Below are 23,940 nucleotides of genomic sequence, written 5' to 3'. Positions count from 1 at the left end.
ACAGATGATTACAGACACAGTTAAGTGAATGGGATGTCACCTCTAAAGATTATTTGAATAAAAATTTGAACTGTAATGCCCTGACTGTTAACTACGAGATAAAAAGTTTCTGACCAATCACCTTAAAGAATGAGATGTATCTCGAAGCAGGAGAAAAGAAAAGAAAAAGCCTATAAATTTATTAAAAGTGTATATGAAAACTGTGGGCGAATATTCACATTATTAGAACCTAACAGCACAACAACTGAGGAGCACAACATCGGAACAACAGAAAAGATGAGATAGATGAAGCTCCTGAACACAGTATTACAAATTGAAATGCAGCATATTGACGATGCAAAAAATACAAAATTGAAAAACATAACCTCCATTCTAGTGCATTTTGAGGACAATTGCATTACCAAATTTGAGGCAGTTAATATAATCTCTTTTGACAGAAGATGTGTAAAATAACTTTTTATAAAATTATATATGAATGACGTACTGACAGTCAGTTAACCTTCACAGTACAACTCCTTCACAGAACAACTACGAGCCTCCCTTAAGTATTTCTCAGTTTCAGTAAGAATTGCTGAAATGCCTTGTTTTGAAACGTGAAATATATGGCTCAAACTGCTAAGTGCGTTGCTGCTTGCCAACTAACAAAATATTATTGCCAGCCTTATCTCTGCAATTTCCCATGCAGAAAACCTAATCTCACTGTAAACTGAAATTTACAAACAAAACATTGCTCTGTTATTTAGAAACTGTTTTACACACAGTGGTCTCGTGTTTTCTTTTTCTGTTGCCTTTCACCACAACAAATGCAGCCCAAATTGCCGAACAAAGAAATAGGCGTATAGCAGATTGCTTCGACAGTGAGGCAACGTGTGGACAAAGGACCACATATCCGTTTGTACGTCCTTTCTACTAATTTTTGTGCATGCGCTTTTGTGCCCTTTTGTCTTCGATTGCACATGAGGAAAGACGCATCACGTGGCCGTATCTTTACACTGACAAAAAGACTGGGCACTTCCACAGAATTCTCTCTCACTGTGCAAGAGTGGCTCTACAGTTGGCACAGTAGCAACACATGTGTTTTACCATACGGTGTTACAGATATGATGGTCACTTCTCTTGTACTGAAGACATAAAAAGCAAAGAATACAATACTTTTAACTCATTAACAATAGTAACGTGATCAGAACGAGTAAGACCCACCTCCAGCTTGTCCTTGACACTCGCCTCCAGGAACCTTACAGCATCGTCCCAGTAACGCTTCTCCGCTATCGAGCGGTCCTCCAGGGTGTTTAGCTGGAGAACTCTCAGCATCTCAGAAGCCTGTAGGGCAAACAGCAATAGCTTATCAATATTCCCACAAAAGAAAATGGGTGAACATTTGACCTCTACATTCTAGTAGAAGAGTTCACTAACACTGTAAAACTGGGTGGACAACAACACATTCACCAAAAGACTATTCAAAATTATGAAGTCAAAGATAAAAAAACCACTGCTTAGAAGTAAGTAAGGAAGAGTTAGAACAAGGAACCATAACTGATTGTCTAGCTTGAACACTATAGTCCACAACAGCATTTATGACCTCTGGACTGGGGATGCACAATAGACAGCAGTGCAGTTAGCCAATCAGTGTTCAGTCCGTTTCCTCATTCCATACTGCGTAAACTTCCATCAAATTTGAGCATGTGTGCATAACTACAATTAACCAATTTCTGTGGTATTCTGTATTTTCTCATAATGGATGAAACACCTACGAGGTGCCAAATGTTTCACTAACTGGCAAGGAAACTTATTTTTAACAAGTACTCATTCTTCAAACATCAAGCAGATTCAGGCGAGCCAGTCCGTGACATTGGCAACATGCAGGAAGCTAATGTAGTTGCTGTCTATGCAGTTTCAGCTGAGTTCAAATTCACGGTGTGCTGCACGGCCATAGGCCAGTAATGCTGTTGCCGACTATATAATGAATCACAGGTTTGCAAAGAAGCTTAAATAGGATGTTGGCAAGAAATGGTTGCAAGAATGGAAGAAAAAAGTAAAGACATTTTGGGAGCACAACACTGTGAATGATACAAGTTTAGTTCCTGATACTGCCAATGATTTCTCCTCGGTGGAAGGACTCTGAACCCATTTTTTAATGTATTATTTCTTGGGAAAGAAACGTCTACAGTAATCAATTTGCACCAGAAGTAGTACACAAGAGTAATAAATGAAAAAGATGTATTTGCAAAATACTGACTGGAAAGATGTACAAACCAGACTTGGGGCTAATGAAAGACATAATATGAAGAGCATTTGTAATCAAGTGTAATAAATTTTCACCTCTTTTAACTTTACAAGTATTGGTCAGCATATGCTTATCAACTACTTGTGAACACGGCAGTTCGTTTCCCATGTCAAAGCTTCACAATACAGTGATATCCATTATAATGGTTGAAATCATTCAGCAAATCTCACGCATGGTGGGGGGGGGGGGGGGGGGGGGGGGCGGCAACAGAGCTACTGAATATAGTCAATACACTGCTGCCGAGACTGCCAGCGACTCACTGCTTGTGTAAGGGGCACTTACAGAGAAACTCACTGCGTTCTCTGTGGTACATGTCCCACCTACCAACACTGAAGCTGGGTCAGAATTTGTGATCACCACTTCAACAACTCCTACGGGACTGGACCACCGCCTTTTGCCTGCTGCACCACCCTGTTTCTTCAAATTACTTTATCATACTCTTAAACCGATTTATTTTGCAACTGTTTCTGTTGGCAATCTTTTCGCAATGCAGTGCTGCTACTGCTGCCATTCTGATAAAACAACGAAAATAACATTACCAACAGTGCAGGGTCTTTCTTTAGCGACTGCATTTCATATGGAAAACTTCAACCTTCCTAACCCTTTACACCGAGAGTCACTTCACAAAATAAATCAACGCACTTTGCCAAGTGACAAACACCATACTGACATCGAGACAGGAAACATTTCAAATTCTCACTTCTTATAGTGCCGTATTTTCAACTGGCAGCACAAAGTGAAACTATTCTTTCTTTTCAGCAAACTCCATGACCACACTGATTAATTAACACAGCTATGATATCGCAGCATCGTACAATGTATACAGCCCACGATGCAGCACTCTGAACACCGTCAATTTAATTATATCTACCCAGTACAAGATACCCTCTGCCACATACTGTAAGGTGGCTTGTGAAGTCTGTATGTAGTTACAGATGTATGCAGAGGACATTTCACAAGCATATTTGCAGAGGTCAACATTGTTACAGAGTGCCAGGAATAAATGGCTATTTTATAAGGCACTACCCAGTCATGGGAAGGTCATTACATGGTTTCACTATAAAATGCTAAGTGACCTAAGAAGACCAAGTGGATGACGGCTAGCCGTTGTTGTCGTCGTGGTCTTCAGTCCTGAGACTGGTTTGATGCAGCTCTCCATGCTACTCTATCCTGTGCAAGCTTCTTCATCTCCCAGTACCTACTGCAGCCTACATCCTTCTGAATCTGCTTGGTGTATTCATCATCTCTTGGTCTCCCTCTACGATTTTTACCCTTCATGCTGCCCTCCAGTACTAAACTGGTGATCCCTTGATGCCTCAGAACATGCCCTACCGACCGATCCCTTCTTCAAGCCAAGTTGTGCCACAAACTCCTGTTCTCCCCAATTCTAAATCTCTGTCTTACAATTATATAATCTATCTGAAACCTTCTAGTATCTCCAGGGTTCTTCCATGTATACAACCTTCTTTCATGATTCTTGAACCAAGTGTTAGCTATGATTAAGTTATGCTGTGTGCAAAATTCTACCAGGTGGCTTCCTTTTTCATTTCTTAGCCCCAATCCACATTCACCTACTACGTTTCCTTCTCTTCCTTTTCCTACTATCGAATTCCAGTCACCCACGACTATTAAATTTTCGTCTCCCTTCACTACCTGAATAATTTCTTTTATCTCATCATACATTTCATCAATTTCTTCATCATCTGCAGAGCTAGTTGGCATATAAACTTGTACTACTGTAGTAGGTGTGGATTTCGTGTCTATCTTGGCCACAATAATGCATTCACTATGCTGTTTGTAGTAGCTTACCCGCACGCCTATTTTTTTTATTCATTATTAAACCTACTCCTGCATTACCCCTACTTGATTTTCTATTTATAACCCTGTATTCACCTGACCAAAAGTCTTGTTCCTCCTGCCACTGAACGTCACAAATTCCCACTATATCTGACTTTAACCTATCCATTTCCCTTTTTAAATTTTCTAACCTACCTGCCTGATTAAGGGATCTGACATTCCACCCTCCGATCCATAGAACACCAGTTTTCTTTCTCCTGATAGCGACGTCATCCTGAGTAGTCCCCACCCGGAGATCCGAATGAAGTGACTATTTTACCTCCAGAATATTTTACCCAAGAGGACGCCATCATCATTTAATCATACAGTAAAGCTGCATGCCCTTGGGAAAAATTACGGCTGTAGTTTCCCCTTCTTTCAGCTGTTCACAGTACCACAACAGCAAGGCCATTTTGGTTAGTGTTACAAGGCCAGATCAGTCAATCATCCAGACTGTTGCCCCTGCAACTACTCAAAAGGCTGCTGCCCCTCTTCAGCAACCACACATTTGTTTGGCCTCTCAACAGATACCTCTCCATTGTGGTTGCACCTACGGTACGGCTATCTGTATTGTTGAGGCACGCAAGCTTCCCCATCAATGGCAAGGTCCATGGTTCATGGAAGGGGGGGGGGGGGGGGTGAGGAAGCCGTTCTCAAATCCAAAATGACAATCTGAGAGGAAGTCGAAATAATCTTTAATAGTGTACACCAAAAGCTGAATAGTAAACCATGAGAATAACCTAGGGTAAGTCTGTCACTGTGTGTTAGTACCAACTGCGAAAGATACCATTCCAAAATTTTGGGTGTTACTGAATTAAAGAAGATCCCGTCCAGCTGTGTGTAAAGACCATGGGATATCTTCTAATACCATGTTGGACCTCCTTTTAGCTAGTGCTGTGCAGCAACTCCACGTGACACGAATTCGACAAGTCACTGGAAGTCCCTTGCAGAAATACTGAACCACGCTGCCTCTACAGCTGTTCATATCCGAGAAAGTGTTGCGAGGACAGGATTTTTGCACGAACTGTCGTCTCGATTATGTCCCACAAATGTTCGAAGGGATTCGTGTTGCGCGACCTGGGTGGCCAAATCGTTTGCTCGAATTGTCCAGAATGTTCGTCAACCCATTGCGAACACTTAAGGCTCGATGACATGGCGCATTTTCATCTGTGAAAACTGAAATCCACGAATGGCTGCAAATGGCCTTCAAGTAGCCGAACATTATCATTTCCAGTAAATGATCAGTTCAGTCGGACTAGAGGACCCGTCCATTCTACATACACGCAGCTCGTGCTATTACGGAGCTATCACCAGCTCACACAGTGCCTCGTTCACAGCCTGGGTCCGTGGCTTTGTGGGGTCTGTACCACACACTGACCATGCCACCAGCTCTTACCAACTAAAATCAGGTCTCATCTGACCAGGCCACGGTTTTCACGTTCTCTAGGGTCCAACCGATTCGGTCACGAGCCCAGGAGAGGCACTGCGGGCGATGTTGTGTCGTTAGCACAGACACTCGCACTGCTTGCCTGTTGCAATAGCCCAGTAACACCAAATTTTGCCACACTGTCATAATAGATACATCTGTCGTATATCCCACACTGATTTTTGTAGTTATTTCATGCGGTGTTGCTTCTCTGTCAGCACTGACAGCAAACGTTCATGTGCACGACTGCTCACTTTACGTTTTCTCAATACTATTCGGAATGGTAGAATCCAGTGCCTAACTGTTCGATTCCCCACCAGTCCAGTTACGAGCCTCTGCAGAAGCTGCCATTTAGTATTGCCCCCAGCAAAAGCCACGGCTCTCGGTCATTGTGTGAAGTCGGTTGGCCACTGCATCACCTGTGGTAATAGGTAATGCCTGAAATTCTCGGCACACTCTTAGTGCTGTGGATACCAGAATATTGCCTTCCCTAATGATTTCCAAAATGGAATATCCTATGTTTCCAGCTCCAACTACCACCCCACATTCAAAGTCTGTTAATATCTGCCACACGGTCATAATTACGCCGGAAACCTTTTCACACGAATCACTCGAGTACAAATAACAGCTCTTCCAATGCACTATAATTTCATACCTCGCATCCCTAATATTACCGCCATCTGAATACGTGCATACGGCTATTCCACGACTTCTCTCACCTCCTTGTATTTTCACACAGTTGGAGGACACAGATGTTGACCTGTACATGCCTTGAATCAGTGTAACAGCACAACAAGTGCGCTACTGATCACTATAAATACCCTGTCTTTTAGCACATTTTTGCACAGACTGGCAGTCTACATACAAAACGTTGCATGCCAACCAGCAGGCAATGCCATCTCCACAAGACCAGCTCACAATTCCACTCTGCCCTGTGCATTTAGGCAACACAACTGTGCCACGGCAGCACCAAAGTCGCGCCTCAGAGGGCGGCACTTCGCAACCGGGACATTACTGCTGTCATTCCTCCACATGGGGCAAGATTCTATCCCACTAGCCGTGGCCACCTACGCGAATTCAGTGTACGTACACGTCACCGGCTCCGTTCACTCGGGGGCCACGTAGTGCCGACTCGGGCACACACTGCCGAACGAGGTAAACGGTGTCGGCAAAGTCGGACGCGGACGTCAGACGGCCATCCCACGACTGCGGCATTACCAGTGCACCTCTTGCTCGCAGAGGGCGAATCCGGGGGTGTTGTGACACCCCAGAATTACAATTTGAGACAAATAAAATTTCCATATCTTGCAGCAGAGTTTTCCCAGCCACCCTGCTCAAAACAGCACCTCCAGAACCTGCTACCTCTACACCGAAGTGACCCCACTCACCTTAGGCCACTATACTTCAGATACGTAAACACAACTGCCTGAGGAACGCGTGTATTTTCCGCACTGCCTACGCCGCCAGAGGGTCTCGCCAACTCACGCGGTGTCCACATTGCCCACAGTGCAGCTGTGCAACCTTACAACTCTAAACAGCCGACACCAGTGCGTTTACCTCGATGTCGGTGCCCTAGTCTGGGGGCGACACTAAACGGCAGCTTCTGCAGAGGCTCGTAACGGGACTGGAGGGGAATGCGACAGTTAAGCACTGGATTCTACAATTGTGAAAATGTACTCAGAATACATAAAATGGACAGTCATACATACGAACACACGGTGCATCTGCAGTCCACTTTGAATACGGCTAAATATCCGTACAAATGTAGATGGACTCTCCAGTCCACTCCCCAGGTGATGCCACTTAGAGCACATAGGACACTCAGAATTGACACAGAAAGTTGCCAAGTATTATACCGGCTGTTTCACAATTGCAAAATTTAAAGTATTTTCTTTTTATAATCGAGTTTTGCCTCTACGGACTGCGTGGTAACAACCAATTTCATTTTAGTGTCTAGGTCTTGTTCTCGTTTCAGCTCGGACTTAGAAGTGCCTGTTTATGCTCTTCGGACAAAGGTCCTCTCCATCTCCTGGACGATGGTGCCATTTTAAAACCTCGGTAGTTTTTCACCGATCTTCTAAATTTGTTCCTGTCAGGAATTTCTCTCTCTGAGCTACTGATCTGCGTAAGATCTTTTTCACATTCTTCGAACCGTCTCGATCTCGCATTCTCAGATTAGATGAAACTCCGTATTCTTTTCGTTAGTCGATCATCGTCCGTGCTCACGAGATGACCGTAAAATAACAACTGACTCTTCTTAATGGATGCTGTGATAGGTTCTGTCTTGCTGTACGAGTCCTCATTTGCTCTCATTCGCCACTGTCCATCGACCCGTCTTTTACCTAAGATTTTCCTTAATATCCTACACTCTCGCTTTTCGAGCTGCTAAGCTTGACCTCGTCTATTTGTAGTCAAAGTTTCGGATGCATATAAGCCCTCAGATTTTACGACTGTATTATAATGTCAGAACTTGGCCCCTTTACTGAGAGACTTTTTGTTATAGGTATTGTTGTCAGTTGGTATGCCTCGTCTAATTTCCTCATCCTGACATTAATTGCTTCTTTTTCTCTCTTCCGATGTTTCCCAGATTGTGATCATTCATTCAGGTCCATCACAGATGTTCATCATGTATTTTGTCTTTTGAATAGAAATCTGGAGTCCAACTTTTACAGCAATTTCTGACAGCCTATTGATCTTGTTGACTGCTGACTCTATGTTGTTAGCAAGAATGGCCAGGTCATCTGCAAATGCCAAGCAGCCAATGTACACCCCTTTGTACTTTGGACCAAGTCTGAAGTGCTCTTCATTTGTTTCTTCTTGGATTAACAACTTTCTACACCCTCAAATGACCTTTTCCAAGATGCAATTGAAAAGGAGTGAGGATAGTCCATCTCACTGTCTTATGCCCGTTCTGATTGTAAAGGGTTCTGATATCTCAACCATAAATTTTATTTTTCACACAGTGTTGGTGAGAGTTTGTTTGATCAGCTTCCTCGATGTATCATTCACCCCAAACTCTTCCAAAATATCCATTAATGCCTCTCGGTTGATGGAGTCATATGCCTTCTGAAAATCAACAAACAAGAGCACGTAGTTATTTCCTCTGGTTTTTTTGTACCTGATGGTGTTCTTCAGATTACAGATATGTTCTGGGCAAGTATGTATTACCCATGTGTAGACAACAAAAAAGTTGAGTACAACATGTATCCATAAAGGGCCTTCATAACAGTAATATTCGCCCCAACATTTTTTGTTCCCTAAGGTAGTTGCTGTGACAGAAGTATTAACAGCGCAGTTAACTCCGAAGCAAAAGGTACTTTGAGTGTAGAGTTTGGCATTTAACAAGTACTCAAATCTAGAGCTGACAAATGTGCACTTCAGATACGGTAAGGTGGGTCGCAAATGCTGTGTCGGCTCATCGTTTGCAGCGAGAGAGGTAGTCGTAGTGAAGATTTTTTGATGGACAAAAGGTTGGAGGCACAGAACAAAAAGACAAACTGCTGTAAAACATAGCTGCAGATATAGTGTAGTTGATGTCCCATCAACTGTGTCAGACTGGAAGCAGAGCCAAAAAGAAGTTGAAGATGTGTGTTTCAAAATGACAACTAACGACAGTTAGCAGAGCTTTGGTATAATAAAGAAAGCAAGAAACAAAACACTGCATGGAGCATTATTCATTTGGTTCAGTGAAAAAGAGAGCACTGTGTTCAGACATCCCATTCAATCCAGCAGGAAAAGCTACTAACTTAAACAGGGAGCTACCGGGTGGCAATCCTAACTGCACAGCCTGCAAGTCAGTCGGAAAGGTGAAATGCTCCTTATGGCATATCCCAGCTTCCTGTGACTATTGATTCTCAAATAATGAAAAACAGTGTGGTCTACTAGGTGTGAATTCACCGCTGAAGTTCACGAAGTTGTCAACACCACTCCGTTTCCTGGAATATTAGCAAACATTCCCGGTTGTTCTGTTTTAGATGATAGTGATGCAGATGCTTGGCTGTAGAATAACAACATGATGACCAACGGCAAAGTCTGTACTGACCCTGTTGTACTACGAAGAATGACAGTGATGTTGAAGTGAACAATGAAAGGTGATTTCAGGGGAAGAAGTAATACCTCATTCAAGGGCAACAGCACAGATAGAAGTACTAATGGTTTACCTACAACACCAGCCAGAAACAACTCCAGCCAAACTGCTGTTAAAAAAAAACCCACCTTACACGCCATAGAGTTTAAGTGCCAAAAATCTCTGGTTAGTGCCCAAATAAAATGTTTATATACTACTGGCCACTAAAATTGCTACACCACGAAGATGACATGCTACAGACGCGAAATTTAACCGACAGGAAGAAGATGCTGTGATATGCAAATGATTAGCTTTTCAAAGCATTCACACAAGGTTGGCGCCGGCGGCGACACCTACAACGTGCTCACATGGGGAAAGTTTCACACCGATTTCTCATACACAAACAGCAGTTGACCGGCGCTGCCTGGTGAAACGTTGTTGTCTTGCCTCATGTAAGAAGGAGAAATGTGTACCATCATGTTTCCGACTTTGATAAAGGTCGGACTGTAGCCTATCGCGATTGCGGTTTACCGTATCGCGACACTGCTGCTCGCGTTGGTCGAGATCCAATGACTGTTAGCAGAATATGGAATCTGTGGGTTCACGAAGGTAATACGGAATGCTGTGCTGTATCCCAACAGCCTCGTATCGCTAGCAGTCGAGATGACAGGCATCTTATCCGCTTGTTTGTAACGGATTGTGCAGCCACGTCTCGATCCCTGAGTCAACAGATGGGGACGTTTGCAAGGCAACAACCATCTGCACGAACAGTTCGACGACATTTGCAGTAGCATGCACTATCAGCTCAGAGACCGTGGCTACAGTTACCCTTGACGCTGCATCACAGACAGGAGTGCCTGCGATGGTGTACTCGATGACGAACCTGGGTGCACAAACTTTTTCAGATGAATCCACGTTCTGTTTACGGCATCATAAGGTTCGCATCTGTATTTGGCGACATCGCGGTGAACGCACATTGGAAGTGTGTATTCGGCATCACCATACTGGCGTATCACCTGGTGTGATGGTACGGGGTGCCATTGGTTACACGTCTCGGTCACCTCTTGTTCGCATTGACGGCACTTTTAACACTGGATGTTACATTTCAGATGTGTTACGACCTGTGGCTCTACTCTTCATTTAATCCCTGCGAAACCCTACTTTTCAGCAGGATAATGCACGACCGCATGTTGCAGGTCCTGTACGGGCCTTTCTGGATACAGAAAATGTTCGATTGCTGCCCTGGCCAGCACGTTCTCCAGATCTCTCACTAACTGAAAACGCCTGGTCAATGGTGGCCGAGCAACTGGCTCATCACAATACTCCGGTCACTACTCTTGATGAACTGTGGTATCGTGTTGAAGCTGCATGGGCAGCTGTACCTATACACGCCATCCAAAGCTCTGTTTGACTCAATGCCAAGGTGTATCACGGCCATTATTACAGCCAGACGTGGTTGTTCTGGGTACTAATTTGTCAGGATCTATGCACCCAAATTGCATGAAAATGTAACCACATGTCAGTTCTAGTATAATATATTTGTCCAATGAATATCTGTTTATCACCTGCATTTCTTCTTGGTGTAGCTATTTTAATGGCCAGTAGTGTATTTCTGGATATATATATTTTTTTAAAAAAATGCAAATTACACCTGGTCCCACCTAGTCTGTATAAGCATGTTCCTTGTGTACACATTTGAGAATACACACTGGAAACTGTGCCCTCTGTACTTGAAACACACTATATATGGGGAGACCAAAGAAGATGGAACATACCAGTTCAGTAAAGTGAATACAGTTAATTTTAATTGGTATTTGGTATTGGTGTTTGGATACGCATATTGTGCAGACAATTTGTATTGCTTGTCCACGTTAACAAGCTCGACGGATGCAGAAATTCTGTAAGATGGGACGGCACTAGGAGTTTGGTCACACTCTGTAGTGCCGAGAGTTTGGCAGTTACTCTGCGCAGCTTTGGATTCGCCTTGGAGACATGCTGCACTCCTTAGAATAGTGTACACCTTGACAATGGACAAAAAGAATTAACTCAGCTGGAAAGTCTGTTCTGAGACCCATTACAGAGTGGACGCTGAACTATTTTAGTATTCTGTGTGGCTGTGAAAGCAAAACTGTGGACAGCTGTATATTGTATTTTTCCAAAACTGTCCGATTGGAACAATATATGCAGACTTCAGTTATTTGGGCATAGATAAGCACAATTTTTTATCTCCAGCATAGGCCAGACTGCACAGGAGAAATAGTCCACAAGATACCGTAAGGAGGAAATGTACTCCAGACAAGCAAGTCAGTAATTTTATTGCAGATCTGTGCGTCAAAGCATCGGAATTATTACACGAAGTCCGCCCTCCGAATGCTCATCAATTTCAGCAGAGATCATACCACGACATAGTTTTTTACAGAGTGTTAGCCTCAAGAATTTTGATGAAGAGAAGAGCAGTAAAACCAAGATGTGAAGGAATTTCTTGTGCCACCATTAAGTTATGCAACTGGGAAAGTGGAAGAACAGACAGTTGAGACAGTGCCAAAGTTGCAGTTTGAATAAATATATCCGCTGAGAACTGGAACAGGCCACGAAGAGAACCTTAGATGCCTGGTGGGAGGCAGTTAATAATAGGTGGACAAATTACATATGCTCAACATGCAGTCCTGAGGTATCCTATTCTGAATAAAAAGGTCTGATGAAGTCAGCCCATCACTTAATAAAAATCCTCATCTTTTAAAAATTCTGTAGGTAAGGAAGTGTAACTGCTGGTTTTAGATGTCCCATCCTCCAGCATCATACGCCTTCAAAAATAAAAAATATATAACTACAGTCCACGTCTTAAGCAGAAGTTGTCCACGAAGTGAGTGAACGGAAAGGTGAGGGGTCGACTGCGGAGCGATGCCTACGAAAGCCACACTGAACATTTGTTAGCAGTTTCCGAGATTCAAACCACCATACTAGCCACCTGTTGACCATTTGTTCCTTCACTTTGAAGACAATAATGATGGTGGGAATGAAATGGCAGCTAGAGTGAAGGAGTCTGCGCTTGCCAGGCTCACGGATTATGGTGGCTTTGTGCCACTGTGTAGTGAGAGAGTACAGAATTTAGCTGAATTAAATTTGGAAATTTCCTATAAGCATTAGATGTGTGAAACTATATGTACCCTCGTCAACAAATGAGCGAGCATGTATATAGTTAGTTTTGTTACAGACCAGACAGACCTGAAAGTTGTTATTTATATGTAGATAAAAACCTACATATTTTTTCAAATATTTGTTTTGCACTTTTATTATTTGTCTGAGGTACTCTTCGGGTAGCGTGCGGTGGGTGGAGTATGACACCATCCCTCTGTCGCAGCAGGTGCTGCACCGAGCTACCAGTGCAGTACGGACTGACAAAGAACTCGATAACAATGACAACAAGAAAATTAAATTGAATTCGTGTGAAACAGCTGATCGAGTGCAAGAGCATCCGTGTGTGGACGCACGGGTTTGTGAAAAAGCAAAGCTGCAATAATAAGAGAAACTAAATATTGGATGAAGTCAGATCTGATATACGTTTCACAATTGTTGTTGGAAATTCAGAAAGCAGAAGAGGCTTATCGAAAAGCAATTACATGTCACTTTCACATTTTTCACTCTCCGATCCTCCTCAGAACTTTTTTTTCATTAGGAAATGTGCCATCCTTCCAAATACAATTTGAATATTGGAAATAGAGGCTGCAACACCTGAATGTGAACGTCGTTTAGTTCCGGGGAAGTGGAATGTGACGACAAACAAACACACACTGGCTACTTTGCACTAAAACCATTACCGTCGCATTTGCGATTACTAAGAGCCTACGAGAGCTCCCGAGCCTCCGCCACTCGCTACCCAAGTGAAGCGGATGGGAGATGACGACAATGACTGCAGCTGTCGTAGAGAGAGCACCTCGGGCGGACTGCCTACCTTGGCCTCCCAGGAGTGGCGCTGCATGGCGTCGCCCACCACGGCCGCCTTGAGGCTGTCGAAGATGTCGTCGTGGTCCTTGCTGCGGCTCGCCGCCTGCATGAAGGCCTGGAACTCGTCGCTCAGCACCTCCCAGCCGGCCTCCACCGACTTCTGCGGCAGCTGCTGGTCCGCCCACTGCCGCAGTCGGATGTCCACCGTCGTGTTGAACGTGCCTGCAGATCGAATGTCCCGTCAGTACGGCGAAACAATACGCCCGTGTCTGTACTCTTCAAACCACTTCGAAGTGCACGGCAGAGGGTACTTTGCACTATTTGTAAGTCATTAGTGGATCTACCAGTTCAATTCATGTACACAGTGTGAAAAGAATGTCTGCTTAGATACCTGTGTGCAGCCTGCTGTCTTTGTGATCCCTACGGAAGCAGCACGAAGGGGATTTTAGAACATTCCTGTACCCCTCACTCAAACCTGGTTGTTAATAGTTTGTAAGCTGGTTTTCATGTGAAAGTTTGGGTTTTTCAAGTGTTTGTCCATTCAGATCTTTCAGCTTCTTTGTGATGCTCTCCAACGAGTCAAACAAACCTTCGCTCATTTGTGCTGTCTTTCTTTGCATAAGTTCAATATCCCCTGTTGGGCCTAGTGGTACACTCTCAGTGATTAGTACAGAACATGATATATTCATTTATTTCACTTCACAAGCCAATAAAATTGCTCACGCATAATGAATTCATTTGTTTACAATGCAAATATTATTAATGTAACGTTTACACCTGAACTACAAAACTGTGTATAAGAAACAGTTCTTTTCATTAATGTAATTTTACGATTATCACACATATTTTGTGCTTTTCTGAAACAAGAAACATTGACTGTTATCATCATCATCATCATCATCATCATCAAAGATTTATTATCAGCATTAATATCGACCACTGAAATGTGTGTGTGTGTGTGTGTGTGTGTGTGTGTGTGTGTGTGTGTGTGTCGCCAAAACTTCGCAAGCAAATTTTGCAGCATTATGGGGGGTCATATGGTCTGGTAATCCTCCATCCCCCATCCATGAAGGAGGTTTGGTTTCATTTTGGAACTGCAAGGGTTAGTTATGAAGATTTGGGTGTCTGAAGAGGGCATTTGCTCTTGACAACATAATATATCTAAGTGTGGTATGTTGGTATGCGCTACTATAACTCCACCACACACTCCCGCAGCCCCATGTGTTTTATATGGTCCAGTAGCCATCTATGCCCCATCCGTGAAGAAGGTTTGGTTTGAACGTCTGGGTGTCAAAAGAGGTCATCATACTAATGGACTTCATATGGGAAGATGGGGACAAAGCTCGGAATCGAGTGCCAAAGTGACTGAGACTGGCCACAGTGTTCCTTCTAGGATATTTGAGTATATTCCAGAATCTTCCAGAAGATTCAAGAAATTGACAACTAGTTGTGATTATCAGTAAAGATTATAATGTAATGTGGAGAAAAGAAGTGAACATATAGTTGCATTTCATTTAAAAGTGTTCATAGAACTAAATTTGAAGCCCAAAATCTGTCCTGCAAGGAGAAATTCATCTCAAGAAGCATTGTGCCAACAACATAAACAAAACCTAACAATTAAAGCACATGAACAAAAGTTCAGTAAGAGAAAAATAATTTTTTTCAACATTGGCTTTAAAACAGTTCTAATACCATTTCTTGATTTCCCTTTACGACACTGAAGGGTAATGACACAAATGACTAACAGATCACTGGGGAGATAGTGAAGTTTACTATATATCTATCTATATCTCTCTCTCTCTCCCTTTACTTTGATTATTTCAGAAAAGTGCCAGTGTAAGATGATATAGTCAATCTCTTACGGTTCCCACACACTTCAGCAGTATTCCAGGATAAGTAGCATAAGTGTTTTGTGAATGATTTCCTTTGTGGACTGATTGCATTTCCCAGGATTCTGCCAATGATCTCAAGTATGCCACCTGCTGGGACAGCAGAAAAGGAGAGAAATAAAAAAGACTGTGGGTGTGTCGGTAAAACAGAGGGCTGTGCAACGCTGTAGTGGCAACAGGGAAGGGACAGGTCTGTAAAGGACAATGACTGAAAAAAGATTGAGGAATATAGGATTTGTAGACAGCATTCCCACCTGCACAGTTCAGAAAAGCTGGTGTTTGAGGGAAGGAACAAGACGGCATACACTGTGAAGCAGTCACTGTAATAAAGAACGTCGTGTCGAGCAGGGTGCTCGGCGAATTGACGATCCAGCTGTTTCTCAGACACAGTTTGACAGTGGCCATCCGCGCAGACAGACAGTTTAACAGTTGTCATACCCAGATAGAATGTAGCACATCGGTTGCAGCTTAGCTTGCAGATCACACGACTGGTTTCACAGGTAGCCCTGCCTCTGATGGGACAGGTGACGCTTGTGACGCTTGTGACCAGACTGGAGTAGGTGGTGGTGGGCGGATTTATGGGACAGGTCTTGCATCTACGTCTATTACAGGGGTATGAGCCATGAGGCAAGGGGTTGGGAGCAGGGGTTGTGTTGGAGGTTTGGTGGGCAGTGGAATACCATTGTGGGAGGGGAGGGTAGTGAGTAGGACATTCCTCATTCCAGTGCACAATGGCAGGTAGTCAAAACCCTGGCAGAGAATGTCATTCAGCTGGTGGTGGTACAGAGTCACGAGGCATGAGGGGAATGTTCCTCTGTGGCCAGATGGTGGGACTTTGGGAGGTGAAGTGGGGGTGGGGGGGGGGGGTAGGTGACTGGAGAAATAAGGCACACGAGATCTGTTTCTGTACAGGATTGGTAGGGCAATCACAGTCTGTGAAGGCCTCAGTGAGAACCCTCAGAATATTTTGAGAGACACTGCTTGTCAATACAGATGCAACAGCCACAGGTGGCTAGGATGTATGGAAGGGTTTCTTTGATATGGAATGGGTGGCAACTGTTTAAGTTATTTCAGTGACTGCTTCACAGCCTATGCCATCCAGATCCTCTGGACGAACACCAGATTTCCTGAATCGTGCAGGTGGGAATTCTTCCTGCAATATATCCTGTGTTCCATAACCCTCTCGGCCTCTACCTTTGTTAGTCATTATCCTTTACTCACCTATCCCCTTCCCTGTTCCGATTCCAGCACTACACAGCTCTTTATTCCACCAACAGACCCACAATCTTTATTTCTCTCTTTCTGCTGACTGCCATCCCCCCTCCCCCCAAGCCCTCCTTCTAACATCCTGACTGCACCTAGCGCCCCCCCCCCCCCCCCCCACCCCGCGTCCCTGTATGCTCCCACAAGCCGCGTTTTCCCCATCCTCACCCTTCTCTTGCTCTCCCTCCCTATCCCAGCCTCCCTCTACCTCCCTATCCCAGCCTCCTCCTACCTCCCTATCCCAGCCTCCTCCTAGCTCCCACCCCATGCGCTGCTGCTTGCTGCCTGGCCTCAGGAGCCAGAGACTGTGGTCACACGTATGTAAAATGAATACGCATATGCGCGTGCATGTGCGTGTGTGTGCACATGCGCATGCACACGTACCTATGTACACTGTCCAATTCTGATGAAGGCCTTTTGGTTGAAAGCTTAATTGTTTCACGGTCTTTTGGTTGCACCTATCTGCGACTCACAACCTCAGCTATATTTTGAGTAGTAATCTATCCTTTTCACTACTGTTACATCCAGGCATTTGTATGAGTTGGAGCACTGGATTTGCAACTCACTGATATTGAGGTCATAGTATACTACCCCTGATTCTTAAAATAATCAAACTACCATGTATAAAACAGCTTCTTTACAAATGAGGTAATGTGTTAAATATTTGCATTTAAAGCATGTAAGCGTAAAAATGTTTAGGAAAGATTTGAACTTATGCTTATAGGTTGTTGCTACTTGCTAAATGCTCTCATTATGAAACAATGGATGAACATAAACAGAGTAATTTGTGCTTCACTTTAAGAAGCAGTTAGTCCCTCCCCCTTCCCCCTCCCAAGCTCATCTCAACATTTACAGTGTCATATTTCTCGAACTATGTGTTGTAAAATGATATAATTATGCCGGTACATTCAGTAATATACGTACATACTGCACGCAAAGTGTGATGTGGGTAAAATTAGTAGTGGTAGTGAGAAATTAACTGTTATGCCTGATGCTGGAGTTTGACTGCATAAACAGTGAAAACATAGTAAGTGATAATCTTTTTTTTCCTTTTGTTGTTTTGTGGGGTGTCACTGAGAAAAAGTTTAATAAAGGTTTGAAATTATGTGCAGAGTCTGACAGGGTTCACTAAGTCCTCTCATTCCCAAATACTGGATGAATGAGTCTGCATATTTCCACGCTGTATGTTAAGTTACCCCAACACAAACAAACAGTTTTCAAATTACCATGTTAAACTTTTAATATAAGTTTATTCATCTTAACGAGTAGATTGTGATGGCATTCAAAATTTTTAAATTTGGTCAATAATTATGCAAAATATTCAAAATCAAATTTTTGCTGTGTCTATATTGCAACTGGTACTGTGTTCCAGGATATAGTCCTAGTAATATAGATGCTTTTGGTTTACGAAGATCACAATTTTATATTTCTGAACATTTAATGCAAGCTGCCAATCTTCGCACCACTTTGAAATCTTATCAAAATCTGACTGAATATTTGTGCAGCTTTTTGCAGAAGTTACTCCATTACAGTTAACAGCATCACCACAAAAACTTCTTTGGTTATGATTAATATTACATATCACTTCATTAAAGTAAAACATGAACAGCAAGGGTCCCAACACACTGCCCTAATGCCACAGTTACAGGAATACAAAATAGTGATCACACAGTTTGTGCACAATAACGAGCTTTAACAATGACTCCTCAAAATTATTGTGATCTGAACTGAATTTTATTAAAATTCTCAGTGTATATTCTTCATTGTTTTCAGTGAAAAATAGTGGTTTCTTGTGTAATTACAATTATGCTAACCACTGCAGAAAATGAATAAAGTTAGGAATCAAGTTTCATGTACTTCCTCACAAAAATGAGACAAAACAGAACGGGTAGTTGCTTGGAAACACACTAATTTATTTTTTGACAGACAGTGCTGCAAATTTGACAATGCACATTTGTGCCAACAATTGGAAATTAAGGAAAGATAAATAACAGAACTTAGACAAAAGAATAAAGATATACACGATTACTGATCTGGTATAATGTTGGGTTATTTAAAACAAAAGAATTTAAGAGAGTGGTAGAGCTTGCTTTTCTTATATGTCAACAACAAGTGGCTATGAATGAATGGTGTACTTCCCACCTCAGCACATTGCGAGGGCCATGACTTCAACACAGTATATCTTACAAAGGATGACATACTGAAATATCCTCTTCCTGGGGCACTAACTATTAAAAGATGGTCAGACAGTTTAGCCTTCCAGAACGGTTTATTGGTTTAAGTTTGAATATCACAAAAGGCCCAATCAAAGTCACTAATGAAATTTAAAAAGGAGGTAATTCTTAGTTTTGATGAAATTATATCTTAAGTTTTACCGAGGTAAAAAATTTAAGTAAAGCGGATTTATTTGTTTCATGCAAGACATTAGACAAACATAATAAAACCCAGAAGATAGGAAAAATTCCTTAATTCACTAGTTACACAAGAAGGGAGAGAGAGAGTAGACATAAATAACTACTGAAGAATCTCAGTAGTATCAGGTGCACACAAAACTATCCCAGTGTCTTCTTGATATAACACAGAAACAACATGAATAGAGAATTTGAGAATATCAGGCAGGATTCAGACCAGGGCATTTGTGTCCAGAGAAAATCTGCAGTCTAAAGCTCATCCTAAGGCATCAGGGAATTTGTAGCAAATTGGTTGTTTCATAAAAGTCTATTACACAGTTGATCGAGAATCACTATTCCAGATATTAAAAGAAGGTGGTCTAGATGTGAAAACTCTTCAATCACAATACAGACACAAAGTACAAGGTTACATTTATAAGAAAAATCTCAGATATTTTCACATTCCAACTGTTTCCTTGAGAGAGTGTTAAAAGAAAGCACAAACAGAAATCAGTCCTCACCTTAGGTAGAGGCAGGTTATCAATAAAGAAAAAGTGTCTCCAGATTATCTTTTCAAATGTCAGAATATGAGCCCTACAAGAAACAAGCTCCAAAATTCACAGAGATGAACTGTGGTAAAATCAAATGATTTCCACAGCTTGAGTGAAACCACCACGGAAAATGGAATCAAAACACAAGTAAATGAAATCAGATGCAAAAGAAACCTCATACTGATTTACCCAAAATATTTACGACGACAGTTTTGTGGCATAATGGACACTACTCTTTTGGAAGATGCAGATGTTCCAGTATTTGTGAGTGACGAGGCTCATTTTCACCTGGACGTTTATGTTAACATACAGAACTACAGGCATTGGGTGTCGGAGAACCCACACGAACTACACCAAATACCTCTCCACAGCTCAGAAGTAAAGGTGTGGTGCAGTACCTCCGAGACAGGTATTGTTGGACCTTACTTTTTTGAAGATGGAGGAACTGCAGTTACTGTGACATCTGCGTGTTATATCGAAGCATTAAACAACTTTCTTCACCCAGAACTCGAAAGGTGTATAGTGAACACAAGAGAAATGAACCTACAACAGGAGGGTGCCACAGCTCACACAGTGAGAGTATTAACGGAACTGATTCAACAGATGTTCCCAGGACACACAATTTCACAAATGCCGATGTTCCTCAGCCCCCCGTGTTCACCTGGTCTATCACTCTGACATGAAATTAAGAATGTACATGAACAAGCCCCACACAATTGGTTACCTCAAGATTTCCAGTTGTCAGGAACCTGGAGTTGTGCCGAAAGAAATGTCGGAAACAGCCATACATAGCTTTCAGCATAGGACCCAAATTTGTGTCCAGCAAGAAGGACATCATCTCAATGACATTATTTTCTGACCCTAATTAAGGTACGTAGATTTAAAAAAAATGTAATAAAACTACTATTACTGAATTTGAGTTCTCCCATTCCCCCTCCCCTCCCCAATAAAACCAGATTTCAATTATTTAACAGTGAAAAACACGTTTCCATTGTTCCATCCTGTACAATTATAAAAATATACGGCCCGATTATCTCCAATCTCTTTTTCTAGCAACAATATAAACAAAAAATAATAATCCACACTGACAGGGAAATTAAACATAAAAGAAACTGGAGTGTACAACACCTGAACCAGAATGACACGCACCTTGGTTGCCGGTCTGGGCGGCGGGCAGGTAGATGTTCTCGAAGACGTGTGTCGACACCTTCTCCCAGAGCTTGCGCATCAGCAGCTCCTCCCAGCGGCGAGGCGGCACCTGGCTCAGGTTGATCACCTCGTCCAGGATCTCACCACGCGCCTTCTCGAATAGCTCGTCCCGGTCCAGCTCGCGCAGCCTGGGAACAGTGTTCGGTCATTACTACGGCCCACATTTTAATGACAAGTCATACTTTTTTCTAAACTATAGGGTGAATTTTAGAACAATTTATACACAAATCTAGGCATTTTAGTGTTGAAAAATGTATTTTTATTGTGTATATAAAGTCATATTTCAACAAATTTTAGTAATAGGTCATATTGTGGCTAACTTTTAATATAATAGGTCATATTTCCGTCAACTTTTGCCAAAAATGCACATATCGTTTTTCTTGTATCTTAAGGGACGCACGAATAAGAAAATGAATATGTTGCTCACGAGACAATATTTGACGTGCTATTATGAAAGATGAGCAGATAAATTAGTACACACCTTTATTTCTCAGGACCGTAGCAGAAATTCGTTGCACCACAACAGTCGTTTCGCGAACACAAAACATTGTTGTGCAGAGTCGACAATACACTCTAAGAGCCAACAAAGGCGGCTTCTGCCGTAGTAATCATCGCAGTCACACAGGTGTTCCCAGTAACCAGTTTGAATACAGCCATTGCCTTGTTCAACATGCCTAAAGCAAAGTGCTCCGACAGCGTGAAGTTGCAAGGATATGTTCGAGAATTTGGAGAGAAGTTCTTTAGTACTGATGGGATAATATTTTTTGTAAACTGTGTGAAGTTAAAATTAGTGCAGAAAAGCGCTTTAATTTGCAACAACACTGTAATAACGCTAAACACACAGCAGCTGTGTGAAACGGAGTGCTGAAAATAACAGCAGGCAAATGCTGTTATTTGAACAGACAGGTCAATTGTCAACCGTGCAATCATTCTGCAAGGATTTGTGTGAGATGATGGTGTCCTGCAACATCCCATTGGAAAAGCTGAAGAATCCACACTTCAGACGGTTCTTGGAGAAGTACACAACACATCCAGTTCCAGATGAATCTACACTGAGAAAGAACTATTTATCCGTATGCCACAATGACGTGCTCAACAAAATACGAATTACTATTGCTGAGCAAAAGGTCTGGCTGTCAATTGATGAAACTACAGATATTAGTGGGCGATATATTGCAAATGTTGTTGTTGGTATTCTAAAAGCTGATGGCCCTGGAGATATGTTCCTATTAACGTGTGAAGCTCTCAATAGAGTAAACAATTCGATGATTGCTATTTTGTTTGACAACTTTCTGAAGCTACTGTAGTCGGATGGTGTGAAAGAGAGAACATTTTGCTGCTTGTAACAGATGGTGCTTCATATACGGCTAAAGCAGCCAAAGGGCTTCAGATTCTCTACCCCAGTATGGTGTAAGCCACATGCGTTGCACAGAGCTGCCGAAGAGGTGCAATCAAATTACCCTGACATGGACAAATTAATTTCCTGTGGCAATAAAATCTATGTGAAGGCTCTGCTACGGGTGCAGAAATTCAAGGAACAAGTACCTTCAACGCCCCTCCCACCTAACCTGTTCTTACATGATGGGGTTCTTGGCTTAATGCTGCTGACAAGGGAACCTCCCCATCGCACCCCCCCTCAGATTTAGTTATAAGTTGGCATAGTGGATAGGGCTTGAAAAACGAAACACAGATCAGTCAAGAAAACAGGAAGAAGTTGTGTGGAACTATGAAAAAAATTAGCAAAATATACAGTGAGTAGTCCATGCGCAAGATAGCCAACATCAAGGAGAGTATGTGCCAAGGAACGCCGTGGTCCTGTGGTTAGCGTGAGTGGCTGCGGTATGAGAGGTCCTTGGATCAAGTCCTTCCTCTAGTGAAAAGTTTACTTTTTTTTATCTTCGCAAAGTTATGATCTGTCTGTTCGTTCATTGACGTCTCTATTCACTGTAAGAAGTTTAGTGTCTGTGTTTTGCGACCGCATCGTAAAACCGTGCGATTAGTAGGCGAAAGGACGTGCCTCTCCAGTGGGAACTGAAAACATATGATCGCAAGGTCACAGGTCAACCGATTCCTCCACAAGAAAACACGTCTGATATATTCTATACGACACTGGTGACGGCATGTGCGTCACATGACAGGAATATGTTGTCGACCCACCTAACTTGTACACTTGGCGAATGGGTAAAAAGATTCTTCTACCTTGCCCGATTTAGGTTTTCTTGTGGATGTGATAATCACTCGATAAAAGTGATGAAAACATAACGGACGGACAGATAATAATTGTCTGAAAATAAAAAATTAAAATTTTTACTCGAGTGAAGACTTGAACCAAGGACCTCTCATTCCACAGCCGCTTACGCTAACCACGGGACCACAGCCCTCCTTATCTCACATGGTCCTTAATATTGCCTATCTTCCACATGGACTTCTCAGTTAGTATATTTTGCTTATTTTTTTCATAGTTCCACACAACTTCTTCCTGTTTTCTCGATTGATCTGTGTTCTGTTTTTCAAGACCTATCCACTGTGCCATCTTATAACTAAATCTGAGGGGAGTGCGATGGGGAGGTTCCCTTGTGAGTATTACTGCACCAACTACACCCAAATAAAGTCAATCTTCTGTGAGCTTGATAGCAACGAATCAAGTACTATCAAAATTGTGAAAGAAGTTTTTACAGATACACTGTCTCAAAACTTGGTATATATCTACGCCAATTTTTCCGTGATACCAAAAGCCATCAGACGACTGGAAGCTGTTAGCACTCAGCTATGTGAGGCCCTGAGTATTGGGTAACATGTGCAGAGGGAGTTGGGTCGAGCTTATGGTCACGTGGCTGACAAATTGAAAACCAAATGGCAAAGTGTTCTCCAATGGAATCCTGGATATTCTACACTGTGCAAAATTAGTGACAGTCTTTCAGGGAATGCCGCAACATTTGAAGATACTGAAACGAAGCTGAACTCCAGTGATCTGGCTGCCTTCAAATACACACCAGTGACGTCTTGTGAAGTGGAGAGGAGCTTTTCCAGGTACAAAACTATCCTCAGCGACAACCGTAGATCTTTGACAGTGTACAACCT

General features: G+C 42.5%; 1 protein-coding gene across 2 annotated transcripts in view; it reads right to left on the bottom strand.

Moving 5' to 3' along the window:
- Nucleotides 1–23,940, bottom strand: part of LOC124553788 (dynamin-like 120 kDa protein, mitochondrial) — a 199,490-nt gene that overhangs the window by 25,366 nt on the left and 150,184 nt on the right. For both annotated transcript variants that reach the window (XM_047127766.1, XM_047127767.1), the window contains 3 exons: nt 20,800–20,987; nt 13,565–13,779; nt 1,201–1,320 (listed from right to left, as the gene is read on the bottom strand). In XM_047127766.1, coding sequence (XP_046983722.1) covers nt 1,201–1,320; nt 13,565–13,779; nt 20,800–20,987 — 523 coding nt within the window. The remainder of the gene's footprint in view (nt 1–1,200; nt 1,321–13,564; nt 13,780–20,799; nt 20,988–23,940) is intronic.

Source organism: Schistocerca americana, chromosome 11 (assembly GCF_021461395.2).
Source record: "Schistocerca americana isolate TAMUIC-IGC-003095 chromosome 11, iqSchAmer2.1, whole genome shotgun sequence".
Classification (NCBI taxonomy): Eukaryota; Metazoa; Arthropoda; class Insecta; order Orthoptera; family Acrididae; genus Schistocerca; species Schistocerca americana.
Note: the sequence above shows the minus strand (reverse complement) of the source record. Positions and strands in the feature narration are given on the sequence as shown.